This window comes from Schistocerca gregaria, chromosome 2 (genome assembly GCF_023897955.1).
Source record: "Schistocerca gregaria isolate iqSchGreg1 chromosome 2, iqSchGreg1.2, whole genome shotgun sequence".
NCBI lineage: Eukaryota > Metazoa > Arthropoda > Insecta > Orthoptera > Acrididae > Schistocerca > Schistocerca gregaria.
Genome location: NC_064921.1, coordinates 267,150,692 through 267,168,949, shown reverse-complemented (window position 1 = coordinate 267,168,949; position 18,258 = coordinate 267,150,692). Strand labels below are relative to the sequence as shown.

The 18,258-nt window shown below is 41.8% G+C and overlaps 1 protein-coding gene across 1 annotated transcript in view; it reads left to right on the top strand.

Annotated features, from left to right (window-relative positions):
- The first annotated feature begins 9,384 nt into the window (after positions 1 to 9,384).
- LOC126336851 (S-formylglutathione hydrolase) overlaps positions 9,385 to 18,258 on the top strand; it is a 49,020-nt gene continuing 40,146 nt past the window's right edge. Inside the window, exon 1 of the mRNA XM_050000942.1 lies at positions 9,385 to 9,560. Coding sequence (XP_049856899.1) covers positions 9,471 to 9,560 — 90 coding nt within the window. The 5' untranslated portion in view covers positions 9,385 to 9,470. The remainder of the gene's footprint in view (positions 9,561 to 18,258) is intronic.

Genomic DNA, 18,258 nt, shown 5'->3' with positions numbered 1-18,258 from the left:
GTGAGATAAGCTTCTACATCCTTACATTTGTCCTCTAGCCATCCCTGTTTAGCCATTTTGCACTTCCTGTCGATCTCATTTTTGAGACGTTTGTATTCCTTTTTGCCTGCTTCATTTACTACATTTTTATATTTTCTCCTTTCATCAATTAAATTCAATATTTCTTCTGTTACCCAAGGATTTCTAGCAGCCCTCGTCTTTTTACCTACTTTATCCTCTGCTGCCTTCACTACTTCATCACCTCAGAGCTACCCATTCTTCTTCTACTGTATTTCTTTCCCCCATTCCTGTCAATTGTTCCCTTATGCTCTCCCTGAAACTCTGTACAACCTCTGGTTCTTTCAGTTTATCCAGGTCCCATCTCCTTAATTTCCCACATTTTTGCAGTTTCTTCAGTTTTAATCTACAGGTCATAACCAATAGATTGTGGTCAGAGTCCTCATCTGCCCCTGGAAATGTCTTACACCTTAAAACCTGGTTCCTAAATCTCTGTCTTACCATTATATAATCTATCTGATACCTTTTAGTAACTCCAGGGTTCTTCCACGTATACAACCTTCTTTCATGATTCTTAAACCAAGTGTTACCTATGATTAAGTTGTGCTCTGTACAAAATTCTACTAGGCGGCTTCCTCTTTCATTTCTTAGCCCCAATCCATATTCACCTACTATGTTTCCTTCTCTCCCTTTTCCTACACTCGAATTCCAGTCACCCATTACTATTAAATTTTCGTCTCCCTTCACTATCTGAATAATTTCTTTTATTTCATCGTACATTTCTTCAATTTCTTCGTCATCTGCAGAGCTAGCTGGCATATAAACTTGTACTACTGTAGTAGGTGTGGGCTTCGTATCTATCTTGGCCACAATAATGCGTTCACTATGCTGTTTGTAGTAGCTTACCCGCATTCCTATTTTCCTATTCATTATTAAACCTACTCCTGCATTACCTCTATTTGATTTTGTATTTATAACCCTGTAGTCACCTGACCAGAAGTCTTGTTCCTCCTGCCACCGAACTTCACTAATTCCCACTATATCTAACTTTAACCTATCCATTTCCCTTTTTAAATTTTCTAACCTACCTGCCCGGTTAAGGGATCTGACATTCCACGCTCCGATCCGTAGAACGCCAGTTTTCTTTCTCCTGATAACGACATCCTCTTGAGTAGTCCCCGCCCGGAGATCCGAATGGGGGACTATTTTACCTCCGGAATATTTTACCCAAGAGGACGCCATCATCATTTAATCATACAGTAAAGCTGCATATCCTCGGGAAAAATTACGGCTGTAGTTTCCCCTTGCTTTCAGCCGTTCGCAGTACCAGCACAGCAAGGCCGTTTTGGTTAATGTTGCAAGGCCAGATCAGTCAATCATCCAGACTGTTGCCCCTGCAACTACTGAAAAGGCTGCTGCCCCTCTTCAGGAACCACATGTTTGTCTGGCCTCTCAACAGATACCCCTCCGTTGTGGTTGCACCTACGGTACGGCCATCTGTATCGCTGAGGCACGCAAGCCTCCCCACCAACGGCAAGGTCCATGGTTCATGGGGGGGCCATGGTGGGTAGGTCCACGAAATTCTGAGAGAGGGTACTGGCAACGATACACAAATTTCGTTATGTTCGAATAAAGTCACTACACATGGTCGAATAATCTGCTTGGAACCACAGAAAATGACTGATACTTACTGATATCTACTTTAATGGCAATAATATTTCCTAGCAGGGTCATCATGCAAATGTTCCTACCTCTGTCCTTTCTACAATTTTGGCAAGAGTCATGATGTGAAGCACATCTAGTTTGCAATATTGCCCTAAAACAAATCGTTACTTTAATACCTTTACTTTCCTTAATTTCTTATTTAACATAGTGGCCCACACATCATGATCTGTATCTAATAATGCCTCCTTATAAAAGACAGCAGATAATTTTTTTTTTTCATTTAAATCATTCAGCAATAGCGTCAGAGTACCACACCTCACTTTACTCGTTAGAAATTTACCTTATTATTTCGTAAATGTATTACGGATTTGGTTGGGGTTCTCATACGTAACTGTTGGGTTACTTTTAAACATGCCGTACAAATGATTTATTTAAAAAGCATATTTGACTTAATCCGAATGTAAACAAAGAAAAAAAATGTATCAACATAATGCTTAGGCACAGTCCCCACTTTACATAAAATTAAATTTATCAACATATCTACACTGAATAGTGATAGGGGAAGAGATATAAGATAGGAATCTCACAACCACATTCCTGTTCATTCATCAAGGGTCTTAGCTCAATCCAGGGCAAGTGCCAAACTGGGAAAAACCCATTAAATTGCACAACTCTAAAGTGAAAAAAAGTAATCCACACATGTAGGTATTCATTCTATTGTAAAATTTTAAATCTATCCAATGATTTGCAAAGAAATGATTTTCGATGAAATCTGAGTGATGCAAGGTTGAATAGACCAACATGCATATGAGCAAACCCTGCCTCTTCTCCAACAAAAAACAATGTAAATTTGGAAATTTGGACATATGCTGTATAAGTACTGAAGGTGCAACCATTTACTGATAATTAATGGAAGAAAGAACCTGATTTCTACCATAGGTCTTGTGGCGTCTTAGCTAGACAAAGTAACTTTCAAGTCCACAAAATCCAAGAAAAATGTAATATTCAGTTCCACATTCCGCACAATAGTGCTCCACGAATTTATTTCACACACTGGAAACATTTCCACTTTAGTAATTGCATTGGGGAATAAAGTCCATTTGAAGTGAACATCATTGGTAGCCAACTCATTCATAGACAAAGTACTCCATCTCAAAACACTACAATGAAGGTAAACTCGCAACCGAAATTACTCCTGCGATAATTAGCATGATTTTCACCTAATATCCAAAATGCTGAAATTAAAATCACATATTAAATAAATTCAAATATCTTCATCCACAGACAGTCCAAAGACACATCCATTTTTACCGTGTCAGCAGTAGAGTGTGCTTATGCCGGACGAGCAGTGACTGTCCCTCGCTGTTCCTCTTAGTCACCGGCGATGGCCATGCCAACCATTTGCCAGCCTGCCCGTGACCACCTACTCAGATGCCTGCCCTTACTATCAAGTTAAATCTCTTTGTCTTTTGTACTAAGCTACCACTAATGGCAAAACTGCACTAACAGACAACAGACAAATATATGATATTTTAAAATGTTTTAAGACAAAGCCCGACCTCACATTTAGTCAACTCAGTTATATGTACTGGATTTAATAATAGGAAAAGGGCACAAGAAGGACACAGGTGCACAAATTTCAGTGTGAGAATAAAACGACTTACTTTCTTCTGAAAGGCATGCTGCATTCGCAAGCAGATAGCAAGTGGTAGTGCAAAACAGGACTGAACTGCAACAACAGAAATATATGTGAGACGAACCTGATGGGCCTGTGTCAGTACTTTGACACCAATGATTGTCCATCTCTAGAATGGCAGAAGTTTCTTTCATGCCGTGGAATGCATGATTCCGACAAGCAGTTCAGATCTGTAAGCAATTGGAATAATATACTGGGGTGACAAAAGTGATGGGATAGCGATATGTACATACACTGATCAGCCAGAACATTATGACCATCGACCTAGTATCGATATAAACCCGTCCAGGCGACAGCAGCCTGACCTCGAGAGGAATGTCTCCTAGTCAGACACGCACATGGTGCAAGTTGTACCAGTGAGCGTCATTTCGTGTGTAGAATGGGTAAGGCGTGCAACGTATCTCAATTTGACCGAGGGCAGAGGCTCGGCAAGAGCTTTATGGAAACTGCACGAATTGTCCAGTGTCCGAGGAGTGCTGTGGTAAGTGTCTTCATCACGTGGCGAAACGAAGGTGAAACCTCGTCCAGATGTCATGGAGTTGGGCGTCCACCCCTCATTACAGATGTCGTACATCGTAGGCTGGGCCGACTGGTAAAAAAGAAAGACAGGTGGCGAACTGTGACAGAACTAACATCAAATTTTAATGCTGGGCAGGGTACAAATGTGTCTGAACACAGAGTGCACCAAACACTCCTAACAATGAACCTCCACAGCCGGCGACCCATGCATGTGCCAACGTGAACACCATGACATTGGCAACTATGACAGAAATGGGCACCTAACCATCGGCACTGGACGTTGGCACAATGGCAGAGCGTTGCATGGTCTGATGAATTCCAATTCCTTCTTCACCATGCCGAAGCCAGGGCGCGAAACCGTCGTCTTCCAGGGGAGCAGCTCCTTGACATCTGTACTGCAGGACGGAGACAAACTGGCAAGGTCTCCATTACTCTCTTGAGAACATTCATGTGAGCACCCATGGGTCCAGTGGAGCTCGTGCAAGGTACCATGACAGCCAAGGAGTACCAAACACTGGTTGCAGACCACATACACCTCTTCACAACGATCATGTTTTCTGACACAGTAGCATTTTTCAGCAAGATAAAGCGCCGTCTCACACGCTCAGTAGTGTGATGGAGTAGATCGGGGAACACAGTGGCATGTTACAGTTGAGGTACTGGTGTCCCAGCTCGCCAGATCTGAGTCCAATCGAACACGTCTGGGATGTGATTCAACGTGGCGTCAGAGCTCATTGCCTCCCTCCCCGGAATTTCCGGGAATTAGATGACTTGTGTTGGCAGATGTTGAGCCAACACCCTCCAGCGAGCGACCAATGCCTCATTGTTTCTGTAGCACGAGGTGTGGCCGCTGTTATCCATGTCAAAGGGGGACATACCGGCTATTAGGTAGGTGGTCATAACGTTCTGGCTGATAAGTGTGTACAGATGGCGGTAACATCGCATACATAAGGTATAAAAGGGCAGTGCATTGGTGGACTATAATGTGTACTCAATTGACTCATGTGAAAAGGTTTCCAACGTGATTATGGCAGCAGGACAGGAATTAAGAGACTTTGAACGCGGAATGGTAGTTGGAGCAAAACAGATGGGACACTCCATTTCAGAAATCGTTAGGGAATTGTAAACTGCGCGATCCACAGCGTCAAGAGCCTGCCGAGAATACCAAATTTCGGTCATTACCTCTCATCAGGTGCAACGCAGTGGCTGACGGCTTTCACTTAACGACCGAGAGCAGTGGCATCTGTGTAGATTTGTCAGCGGTAACAGACAATCAACACGGAGTGAAATAACCGCAGAAATCGATGTGGGGCGTACGATGAATGTATCCGTTAGGACAGAGCAGCGAAATGTGGCGTTAACAGGCTATGACAGAAGATGACCGGCGCGAGTGCCTTTCCTAACAGCTTGACATCGCCTGCAGCGCCTCTTCAGGGCTTGTAACTTGTCTGTTGGACGCTAGACGACTGGAAAACCTTGACCTGGTCATATGAGTCCCGATTTCAGTTGATATGAGTGATGGTAGCCTTCGAGGGTGGCGCAGACCTCACGAAGCCATGGACCCAAGTCGTCAACAAACACTGTGCAAGCTGGTGGTGGCTCCGTAATGCTGTGGGGTGTATTTACATGAAATGGACTGAGGCTCTCTGGATATTTGACTACATGGAGACCAATTGCAACCATTCATGGATTTCCTCTTCCCAAACATCGATGGACTCTTTATGGATGACAATGCACTCTGTTACTGGGCCACAATTGTTTGTGATTAGTTTGAAGAACATTTTGACAGTTCGAGCAAATGGTTTTACCACCCAGATAGCCCGAAATGAATCCCATCGAACATTTACGAAACATAATCGAACTGTCACTTCGTGCACAATATCCTGCACCGGCAATACTTTCGCAATTATGGACGGCTGTAGAGGCAGTATGGCTCAATATTTCTGCAGGGGACTTACAAAGACTTGTTGAGTCCATTCCTCGTTGAGCTGTATGCACTACGCCGGCCAAAAGAGGTGCGAAATGACATTAGGAGGTATCCAGTGACTTTTTTCACTCCAGTGCACATACTACACAGTTACAGAGTAACATACCTACTGAAAGCATTGGCCATGCAACAGATCTAACTCAGCACTTCCAACATCCCCCAAAAGTACACAATTAGCTGTGCATCAACAATGAAACGTCCTGGGCTCTGTCATTTTGGAACCAGGGGTTGGCTGTGCGCAGAAATCGGAATTTTATCGGGCAGTTCCGTTGTGTCATAATTATACAGAAACTGAGGGTAAGACATTACCACTGAGGATGTTGGCTAAATTACATGCTCAAGAGACAATTACCAACAATTCCACCCCACTTGGTATAATGGATGGCAGCTCCCTTTAAATGTAGATACATGTAAGATGATTCCTGTAACAAAGAGAAAGAACCCGATAGTATCTGATTACAAAGTTACCAATTAACATCTTCGGCACATCACATCATCAAGTATTGAAGGCTAATACTAAAAAGGGATATAAAATGGGTCAAGTGCAAAAATTAGTATCATAGAAGGCTGATGGAAGACTTTGATTTGTTAATATGGTTCTGGGAATTTCCAGTGCATGTGTTCGGGAAATGGCATGCAAGAATCTAGTCAACAAATCATAGAATCTACAGTATCATTAAATCGTTTAGAGTCATCCCCATTACTTGCCATACTACTTGAAAACCGACGGTACTTTCCTTTAGACCTCGTATTATACACTCTACATATTCTTAAACAGCCCCTAGACCATCAACAGTATCGCGCAGGAATAGTGAACGTGTAGTGGTGAGATTGGCAGGTTGCCCAGTGATATTATGTGGGGCCGACGTACGCCACTGGTAGTCATGGAAGGCGCAGTAATGGCTGTACGATATGTTAATGCCATCCTCCGACCGACAGTGCAACCATATCGGCAGCATATTAGCATGGCATTCGTCTTTATGGACGACAATTCGGGCCCCGTCGTGCACATCTTGTGAATGACTTCCATCAGGATAACGATATCGCTCAACTAGAGTGGCCAGCATGTTCTCCAGATATGAACCCTGTCGAACATGCATGGGATAAGTTGAAAAGGGCTTGTTATAGACGACGTGACCCACCGTTGGGGAGTGGTACAATCTGGACCAATAGTGCCTTTATGAACTTGTGGATAGTAAGCCACGACGAATACAGGCATGCATCACTGCAAGAGGACGTGCTACTCGGTATTGGAGGTACCGGTGTGTACAGCAATCTGCACCACCATCTCTGAAGGTCTCGCTGTATGGTGGTACAACACGCAATGTGTGGTTTTCATGAGCAATGTAAAGGGCGGAAATGATGTTTATGTTGATCTCTATTCCAATTTCCTGTGCAGCTTCCGGAACTGAGGTGATGCAAACCATTTTCTGATGTGTGTATTAAGAATCTTTCCATACATGGGTCACTATGTCAGTGTAGTAATTATTGTAAGTGGTGGTACGTAAGATTCAGTCACTACGTTTGCATGCAACACGTCTTCCGGAGGATGAAAACCGAATGTCGGAAACGCTATTTCCCTGTCGTGTTTACATGCTAAGGCCTGAAGCGGATTTGCTAGCCCAGTTAAATGTTGCGTCTGGAAAACAGCTGCTTCTGTTTTTGATTTAGTCAGCACAATCGCTATTTCTCTTCACTTAAATATTAGAGGTATACAGCTTGACGCTCAATCTAATAACACAGGATTATTCTAAATGATGGAGTCATTTTCAAAACTTCGTATTTATTCAAGAACAAATCGAAAGTGAACATGCTTTATACCAACGAAAAGAGGAAGTTTCAAAGTTTTTGCTCTTATTTCCATTTAATAAATTTAATAATTTGCAATTAATTAGTTTTTATAATTATTTAGTTGTAATCGGTAGGGCCTGTACAGCAAACGCCGTTTCAGAACTTTCCATATAGTTGGTTGGGGTATTCCAAGCTCTTGACTGACTCTCTTGGTAGACTTACTGGGAATCCGTCGGACATATCCTCTGACACGCGGTCGGCCTGTGCCATTTTCCTTTGCGCACTCTCCTAGTCTGTTTAAATTGCTTAAACCAACGGCTAATGCTTTGCGAGTTGGTGATTGAATTTGGTACGAAATGCCCGCTGCTCTGCAATTTACGACTCACTTTTCGCGAACTCAAGAACGCAGAAAACCTGCTCCACAGTCGCCATCCCACTCACAACTGACAGTGAAACGGAATGACGGTGCTATTGCCGCGCGAACTCTACCGGCCGCTTCAAAAACCATCACCGCCCACCCGCCGCCGCCCGCCAAAAACTTTGAAACTTCCTCTTTTCATTGTTATAAGGCTTGTTCATTTTTTATTTGTACTTGAAGACATACGGATTTTTGGAAATGGGGCCATCATTTAGAATAACCCTGTATTTCTGCTTCTCCTTCACAATAAGTCAGTCCGTCCATACTAGCAGAATAATTTCAAACCGAGATGTGACTTGAGAAGACAAGCGTGATTAAAAAACGGTTGTGCGTTTACTTCGGAGCAAAAATCGGTTGTGGAAGTCGAAAACCAGTAGCTAGAAACGTATTTCCAGAATCGATTTTGGAGTGTTTAGATAACCAACAAGAAACGGTATTGTGAAATCGGTTTATAAAATCCAGCTTTGGGAGCCACAAGTAAATATAGTGATTAATAAAAAAGTAAAAAAAAGTCTCATCGCCTGCAATTTGTGATTACCATTTCCTAAAAGTCGTCCATGATTTACTCAAAAAAAGAAAATAACACGGCTTGCTGTTTCAGTCACATTCGTGTTCATCCCTAGATAAAGTACGTTATGCACTTCTGCAGTTAACTGCATTTTTCAGGCGTGGTCATTACTTACTTCACTTCTTCTTTAGAAAGATAGTTATATTTTCATCAACTGCTCTGATTTTGTCCTTAGAAATACAGTTCACAGTCGCTCCAGAAGTGAAGTTTAGAACACATACCGCTTGCATTCTCTGAAGGATCTATGTGAAGCAAACGTATGTTGCAGATCGACCGGAAATCATTTAGCATAAGGTAAGTGTACAGATTAATTATAACGAGCGTTAAAAAACTATTTTTAATCTACTTTTCTCACACGAATCAGAAACGTGATTAATCAGAAAGTAATTTACTAAACGCTAAATTTCTCCTCTTCCAGCTTATATAGCTCAGGGATCAACTAGGACCAAAGACATACCTGAAAGAAAGATGTGGTCTGACTGACTGTGAGCTGCATTTCAAATAAATCATCTTCTCTGAAAAGGAGAAAGTAACCCGAAGCGTAAAAATGTTAAGTTAATCTAACAGGGAAGTTTTATGGGTATGATACCGTATCATATTGTAAATAATTGATGGTTTCATTAATATATAAACAGCCTACGACAGAATTAATTAATAAAATATACTTCTTTTTTGTCAGAATAACTGGCACTGATGATTTCTTATGACATGGTACGAGGCCCAGTAAGCTTTCGTGTTAAACTGTCTCTGGCCCGGAAGACTACGCAACTGATCTAATTTGTTCAGGTAACATAATAATCCTTGACAGGTCAGTGTTGTGCAGCGATTAATGATAACATTCCTTGGAAGTATCTTAGTACTTCTAACGGAGAAGGGAATGCCGCATTTGCGTCGATATGCTACGAGTTGGTCTCTGGCAGTAAGTAACAGTTTGTAGACACTATAACACATTCAATAGGCACTAGTTTCGACTTTTCACATACTACTTATGTCCCTTAGTTCAGAGATAAAGACTTTCAAAAACGTAAAAATGAAGTAAAAGATGGATCAAGGATATACAACAATGCTTCTACAAAAAATAAAGCATTACTACGGTGCTGGTGTGCTGTCAATGCAGATTACTCTGTTATATTAACGTAAACATAAACTCTGTTTAATTTTAGTTACTTTTAGCCAACCATTACCTCCTTTAAGATTCAAGATTCGAATATTTTACAGGAAAAGCGTTGCCTGTGTAATGTGTAAATGCTTAGCTTTGATGGAATTAGAAAGTGCAGGACTGTTAAAGGTACGTCGCATTGATAAGTTCTCTTTTGGATAGTCAGCAAATCAGATGATTACGACTGCAGCAACGTGTCTAGATCAATATTATTATTATTATGTCTAGATCAATTATGCATTGTAACAGTTCTATATTACAATATTTCTTTGTTCCGTTCAGACATAATGAGCTAAAGATTGTCTCGAAAACATTTTTTCCTTATGTTTAAACCGACATAGAAAATGTTTTTGATGGAAACCGATGTTCGGAGACGTTCTCTGGTAAATGAAAAAATTAATGAAATGTTTCAGTGTCATGCTTTTACTGTTACATTAAGAGCCCTATACACGCACCAATTTATCGGCCGGTCAACCGAACGGTCAATTTCATGGCAGCTTAGTCACTGACCAATGAACTGCACTAAGCGGCTATAGTGCTACCCTATACCCATCGCTGGTCGCTAATAGTTTCTCGTACGATCATCAGGTTATGTTCTACGACATACCACTTAGTATTTGGTAGTACACTGATACAAAAATTGTGATTTGCGAAAGCCGTTCAAGAACTAAAAAGGCCAATAAAAAAGAGAAATCTGTAGACAAAAAATTGCTAATGTAACGGAAGGAATTCACTTACGCTCTGTTACTTAAAGAGCTAGGAGCCGATGATGTTTGTTAATATTTAACAATAGATCAGTTATGCTTTTCCGGAGCTGCTAAATGTGAGCAAACCATACTTGACGAAAAGCAATACAGTCGTGAGAGAAACCGTAAGTTGCAAGGACAGACTGTTAACTACATGTCTAGCCACTGGTAGAAAAGACCTTCTAATTCAGTCAGTTGTATCCCCAAAATTACTCTCTCAAATGTTTCTTGAAACTTGCAACGTGATTTATTGCCTTATTAAATACGTCATGGTAAAGCAGAACAAATTAAAGGCATGAAGTTCGTGAAAACTTTATAAATTTATTTATGTAAGCAGCATTAAAGTTGTCCCCTATAAGTTTAAGAAACTAATTTCAGATTAGAACAAGGACTACAAATGGTGGTGATGCACATCAGTATATATTATAAAAATGGATGTATGTTCCACAACTCCTTCTAAGCCACTGGATCGATTTCACCAAACTTGGTACAAATATCACTGTCTGGAAAAAACACTGTGGGGATGAGGCTGAAAAAGAAGTGAAGCTCACGACGCACAAACAGCCATACTATACTCATCCGGTATTTAAGAACCTAGTAACTTACAACAAACTTTACACATAGTTTTAAGCCTTTACGGGACTTCTTCTCGCTGACAGTGCTCCCCCCTCCCCTCCCCTCCCACACACACGGCCACAAAATTATGAAAGGAAAAAAGTTTATCGCTTAGCACATTTTCGCATTCACGCAGGAAAACTGCCCCTCCAAGTATGGCCTTTTAATGTATTACTTTATTATTACTATATTTGCAACACATTATGCTGCCAGTATTCGCACATACCGTTAAATATACTTGCAAAAATATACCATTGTGCGACGTATAATTAAGGAGGTACGACGTCACAAACAATGAAATGCGTGAAAAATTGCCACATCAGCCATGACATCTTTACTACTAACTCTGCTCACAACACACTTTGCAGACAATAACCACATATGCCAAGGGTTGTCTCAGCATAATATTTGCTTTGTACGATAGATAGTTCAGTTGATAAAAAGTGATAAACATTGAGGTGAGGTGTTTGAAAACGAAACTGCAGCGCGAGATTCGTTAGAGATACAGGTGAAATATGTGTATAAATACGTGAGAAATATTTTAAATCTATGTGGGCATAGCCGAGTGTAAAAAGCTGCTCCTAACCGCCGGAGCCGGCAGTGGTGGCCGAGCGGTTCTAGGCGCTTCAGTCCGGAACCGCGCGACTGCTACGGTCGCACGTTCGAATCCTGCCTCGGGCATGGATGTGTGTGATGTCCTTGGGTTAGTTACGTTTAAGTAGTTCTAAGTTCTAGGGGACTGATGACCTCAGATGTTAAGTCCCATAGCGCTCAGAGCTATTTGAACCATTTTGTTGGATAATTTCAGTGTGTTATTGCTTTGCGTCTAACGATCCTAACAATAATAATGATAATGCTGTGTACAGCACTATAGTAGCTCTTATGTAGTTACTGCTGTGTTGTGCTGTCAATTAATTCATTATCTGTCTCGATGCAAGTAATGAAGCAATTTCTAGAGAGATATTTAGCATATGTTACGTATATGTCTCACTTTTGTCATCAGTGATGCATGGGACAAAGCACAGCATATGTATGTTGAGGGGTGGACTCCGTGAGGAACCTGCAACTTTCACCGCATTAATGCTGTTAACTGAGAAAAGTAATCATTGACGACTTGTATAATCAATATTAGAGTCTTCCAAAATGGTGATAACAGTAACGATCATTTGAAAATAATTTAGTTTTGTAACTGAAACAGAATCGAATCGCTTAGTTTTTACCCCTCAAAAAATTTCATTTTATCCCTCAGTGAGTAATAACCCCCTGGTTCGGAACCATTGTATTACATTAAAGAGTGAATGAAGTAGAGACGAATATTTATCGCTCTCCCCACTTACTGCAACCCCCTCACAGTGCGCCAAGTTACTGTTCGTGAGTAGTAACCGCACTGCACAGAGGTGATAACGTGGAGAGGAAAAGTGGGAGGAGGGGATAGACGGACAGAAAGGCAGGAGGAGGAGACGGATAGGGGGAGAAGGAGATAGACAGAGAAAGGAGGAGGAGACAGACAGAGAAAAACAGGAAGAGTAGATGGACAGACATATGAGGAATGAAGAGATGGACAGGCAGAGGGAGGAGCAGGAGATGGACACACAGAGAAGGAGAAGGTGATGGAGAGAGAGAGGGAGGAGGAGGAGTTGAACAGACAGTGAGGAGGAGATAGAGGCGAGAGTCTGTAATTGACATAGAAAGTGGTGGACGAAATGGACAGAGGGGGAAAGAACGTATGGACAGAGGGGGGAGGAGCAGATACAGAAGAGAGGGGGAAGAGCAGATGGACAGAGAGAGTGGCATTAGGAGATGGACAGAAAGTGGGGACGGAGATGGTGGGCAGAGAAACGGGGTCGAGGAGGTGGGCAGAACGAGGAAGGAGCATATGGACTAACACAATTGGAATAATATATACCCCAGCAACGCCAGATACTCAGCTACTCATGTAATACATACAGCACTCAAGAAGTGATGTGTACAGTTTGTCAGGCGGTCGGACGATAAATTGGTGCGTGTATAGGGTCCTTTAGTCCTCACCTCTTTACTGTTAAAGAGGTCCTACGCTTTGCTCTTCAAAGTAAAAGCCGTGGTAATAGGCTGCATTTGTGTAACACTTCTAACAATGAAGGAAATACTTTGTGTGATCAAAAGCGTCTGGACACCTGACTGAAAATGACTTACAATTTCGTGGCGCAGTCCATCGGTAATGCTGGAATTCAATACGGAGTTGGCCCACTCTTAGCCTTGATGACAGCTTCCACTCTCGAAAGACAGGTTCTGGAAGGTTTCTTGGAGAATAGCAGCCCATTCTTCACACAGTGCTGTACTGAGGAGAAGTATTGATGTTGGTCAGTGAGGTCTGGCACGAAGTCGGCGTTCAAAAAACTTCCCAAAGGTGTTTTATAGGATTCAGGTTAGGAGTTTGTGCAGGCCAGTCCACTACAGGGATTTTATTGTCGTGTAACCACTCCGCCACAGGCCGTGCATGAACAGGTGCTCGATCGTTGTGAAAGATGCAATCGCCATCCCCGAAACGCTCTTCAACACTGGGAAGCAGGAAGGTGCTTAAAACATCAATGTAGGCCTGTGCTGTGATACAGCCACGGAAAACAACAAGGGGGTGAAATCCCCCTCCATGAAAAAACACGACCACACCATAACACCACCGCCGCCGAATTTTACTGTTGGCACAACACACGCTGGCAGATGATGTTCACCGGGCATTTGCCATACCCACAACCTGCCATCAGATCGCTACATTGTGTACCGTGATTCGTCACTCCACAGAACGTTTTTCCATTGTTCAATCGTCCAATGTTTACGCTCCTTACAACAAGCGAGGCGTCGTTTCGTATTTACCGGCGTGATGTGTGGCTCATGAGCAGCCGCTCGATCATGAAATCAAAGTTTTCTCACCTCCCGCCTAACTGTCAAAATACTTGCACTGGATCATGATGCAGTTTGGAATTCCTGTGTCATGGTGTGTATAGATGTCTGTCTATTACACATTACGACCCTCTTCAACTGTCGGCGGTTTCTGTCAGTCAACAGACGAGGTCAGCCTGTACGCTTTTGTGCTGTACGTGTCCATTCAGGTTTCCACTTCACTATCAGATCGGAAACAGTGGACCTAGGGTTGTTGTTTAGGAGTGTGGAAATCTCGCGTACAGGCGTATGACACAAGTGGCACCCAATCACCTGACAACGTTCGAAATCCGTGCGTTCCGCAGAGAGCCCCATTCTACTCTCTCACGATGTCTAATGACGACTGAGGGCGCTGATATGGAGTACCTGGTACTAGGTGGCAACACAATACACCTAATATGAAAAACGTTTGTTTATGGGGGTGTCTGGATACCTTTGATCACATAGTGAATATTTTATGTATAAATGTTCGAAGACTGTCAGTATTTCTGTCATTATCTTTTACTTCCGACACGTATTAGAAACGAAACCTAAACATCTAATCTGGCGGTATTTCGGTTTTTGGGTTTTATTTCCTATGCTTATCGGAAATTAAATCTAAAGACCGATATAGAGACAGATTGGGTTTCAGATTTATAGGAAATGAAATCTAAAGACCGACGTCGACGGACTTTTATTCGTGAAAATACATACATTTTTTAAAGTATCTGTGTGCCACCCGAAACGATTATGGATTCGAGTGATTCGTTTCTTGCGTCTGTATTGTTATACTCCTCACACGTCCCACAAACATCTGCAGTCTTTGTACTTCTCCAAAGACCCACATCCAAATTTTGTCTATTTCGCATTCTGTCATGTTAGCCACATTTGATCAGCATTTAATCCAGTGAGCAGTAACAGAAGAGGACTTTTGTTGGGCGGCTGGCACGGCAGCGTTACACATGTCAAAATTTTCTTGAGTGAAATGGTGGAGGTGTCGGCGACAAGAAAAATCGGTCATTCGGCCAGTCAACAAGCGCACACACGTACAATTTGTCAGTCTGTCGGCAGATAAATTGGTGCATGTGTAGGTCCCATTAGTTCTAACACACCTGTACCTGGTTATGAAGTAAAACCATAAAATAGGAATGTGTAAGGAGTTAGCATAGTGAGTGTACTGCACATGTCACCAACATCAAAACGCGATTGTCATACGACCTCAGTATGAAGCTGATTGTTTACTTGTTGCGCTAAGAACGAAACTTGGATATTACACTTACCTGCCCTTTTTTATACACATTTATTTATTAGTAACAGCAACAGTGAATATTTGTGGCAGCTACAAATTCAGATCGAAATATAATGAGGGATAAAAAAATTACTTTTCATAGATAAGTACCAAAAGATGCAAGTAAACTAATCGTACTAACAATAGTCGCTTTATGTGTGGAAAATATCGATACACACTGTAATAAGGAGTTATATCTCATTTATGTGACTGTCCGGTTATATAAGTATTCATGCGACAGTTGCTAGTTTTACAGTTTTTGAAGTTTTACCGTTTTGTAAATGGTGGGCGCGAAATGACGTTTTGTGAAACATTACTAAATGCGTTCTCTGAGTACTACCTCGAACAGATTGTTCAGAATGGAGATATATTGTATCTAATAGTAATAAATAGACCTGACCTATCTGAGGAAGTCCACATAGAAACTGGAATCAGTGTCCATGAGGCAGCTGTATGATCAAAAACGTACAGAGAGCAACTAAAAGAGGTTGAAGGATTTATATTTTTAGCAAATGTGATAAAAATGTGGTACTGTCGTATCTCAATACGGAACTCGAAACATTTAATTCTGGAGAGGGGCAAGTAGTACAACTGCGGCTGAGATTTAGAATAGTTGACCATGAACTTGATATATAATGTACGAAGAGTTTGTCAAGGAAGGGACCTTCAATCGTATACAGTCACTGCAAAGAAACTTCTAAAGAAATAGAAACTATTGTACAATAGGTATAAAACAAAGCAGAGAGCTAGAGATAGGAAGAAGCTGAATGAAACGAGGTTTGGCTATCAGGAGGCATTGTATTAAGCCTTCAACGATTTCCACGGCAGAATACTACCGAAAGATCTCTCATCAACATGAAACCCAAAGAAACTCTCGTCATATGTAAAGACTGTTAGTGGTGCAAAACTTAGTGCACACACTCTCATGGACGAGACAGAAACTACAGCTGAGGGTAGCAAAGCAAAATCGTAAACGCTGAACTCGGTTTTCAAATGTACGTTACAAATAAAATGCAGGGGTGCTGTCCCAGTTTAGTTCTCGCATCACAGCAAAGATGACTGATAAGTATACGCATACTCATGGACCCAAACATGAACTGCAGCTGAGAGTAACAAAGCAAAGGCACAAGCACTGAACTCGGTTTTCAAATGACCGTTTACTACAGACAACATTAATAGTAAACTCAGTGTTTCCGCAGTTGATACAGTTATCTATAATTCAGTACTGCGTGAAACAAATGCAGTCAGATCTCGATAAGGTTTTTAATGGTGCAAAGATTAGAAACTTGATTTAAATGTTCAGAAATATAAATTGTGCACCTAACGTCATACGGGCGTTTCAGTCACAGCTCCCGTGCAAGATAAGTAATTTAAGTAGTAATAAACTGTTTCTAACACTTTAAACTAATTCATTACGTTAATTATAGTGCTCTTCAAGCGTACCATTAAAAGTTTTTGTCTTACTCGCGTATTTTCAGAGTAATCACGTAAAGTTCGTTTTGTTTACATATCGCGGCCAGGCCGAACTTTTGAGCTCTCACATTAAACTTCATACCGCAATTTTAAGTGCATTTACTGATAGTTTAGTGTGCTAAATACGTTTGCTGCCCCTTTATATCTGTAGAGTATCGTCAACTCTTAAGTAATTTCCAGTAATAAACTTCTGAACCATTGTTTACTTTTTCGCGAGTAGGCCTAATTTTTCGTACACGTATTTTCACTGTTTTCCGGTAACTTAATTGTCTTTCTGTCACTAAAATCGATTTGTACCATGAGTGTAAAGTGCCTGACGTGCCGTAGAATCGTTAGCTCCGGGGTCTGGTGTGATGGATGTAGTAACTTTTTTCATTGGGGCGATTGTAGTGGCGTGGGAATTGGGAAAATGAGCGAGACTCATCAGTGGTTCTGTAGGCTATGCAGTAGAGATAGAAAGATTGTAGAACAGGAGGGGAAAATTGCTGCCCTTCAGGCTGAGTTAGATGAGGCTAGGCGAGAACTGGGCAGGTTAAGGGGGGATAAGGGTAAACAGGGGTGGGAAGTGGCAACAGGCATAAGGAACAGGCTAAGAAATTCTTCTGACAGCTTTGTCATTAATGTACAAAATAGGTTTGACCTGTTGCCTCAGTCAGAAACTGATGAGCCTCTCACAGAAGTAGATGTAGACAGGGCTCAACAAGCTTTCAGCAGCAAATTGAATAAGAAGGTAGGGAAGTCTTCAAAGAGAAAGAAAGTCTTTTTGCTAGGTAGTTCGCATGCTAGGGGTGTGGGCCAACTTCTGCAGGATGAATTAGGGTTAGAATATCAGGTCACAAGTTTTTTCAAACCTAGTGCTGGACTGGGGCAGGTTACAGAGGATTTAGGTTCACTATGTAGAGGCTTTGCTAAGGAAGATACCGTGGTTATTGTGGGTGGGCCGGCCAACAGTATTGACAGAGATCCGGGGAACAGCATAGAGTGTGACCTGGCAAATATTTCATCAGCATCGAGTCATACCAGTGTTGGGTTTGTGTCGGTTCTGGAGCGCCACGACCAGCCTCATTTGAGCTCTTCTGTCAGGAGAGTCAATTTGGAGTTGGAACGGCTACTTGGATCTGGTGCAGTGTCACACATTGGTGTGGTTCCTGTTAATTCACTCAGTAGGTGGGACTATACTAGACATGGCCTACACCTCAACAAGAAGGGGAAGGGTAAACTGGCTGGGCTGATAGTAGGGAATTTAAAGGGGGGAGGAACTACATCTCATGGTGGAAACTCTTTTTTAGTGTAAGATCAGCGTCCAGTGGGGAATTCAGCCAGGCAAGTACTAAAGATGTTAAAAAAGTTCAAGATACTCACAAAAGTTAAGTGAAAAATAATGTTAGTATATTTCATCAAAATATTGGGGGATTGAAGAATAAAACTGATGAGCTTCTGC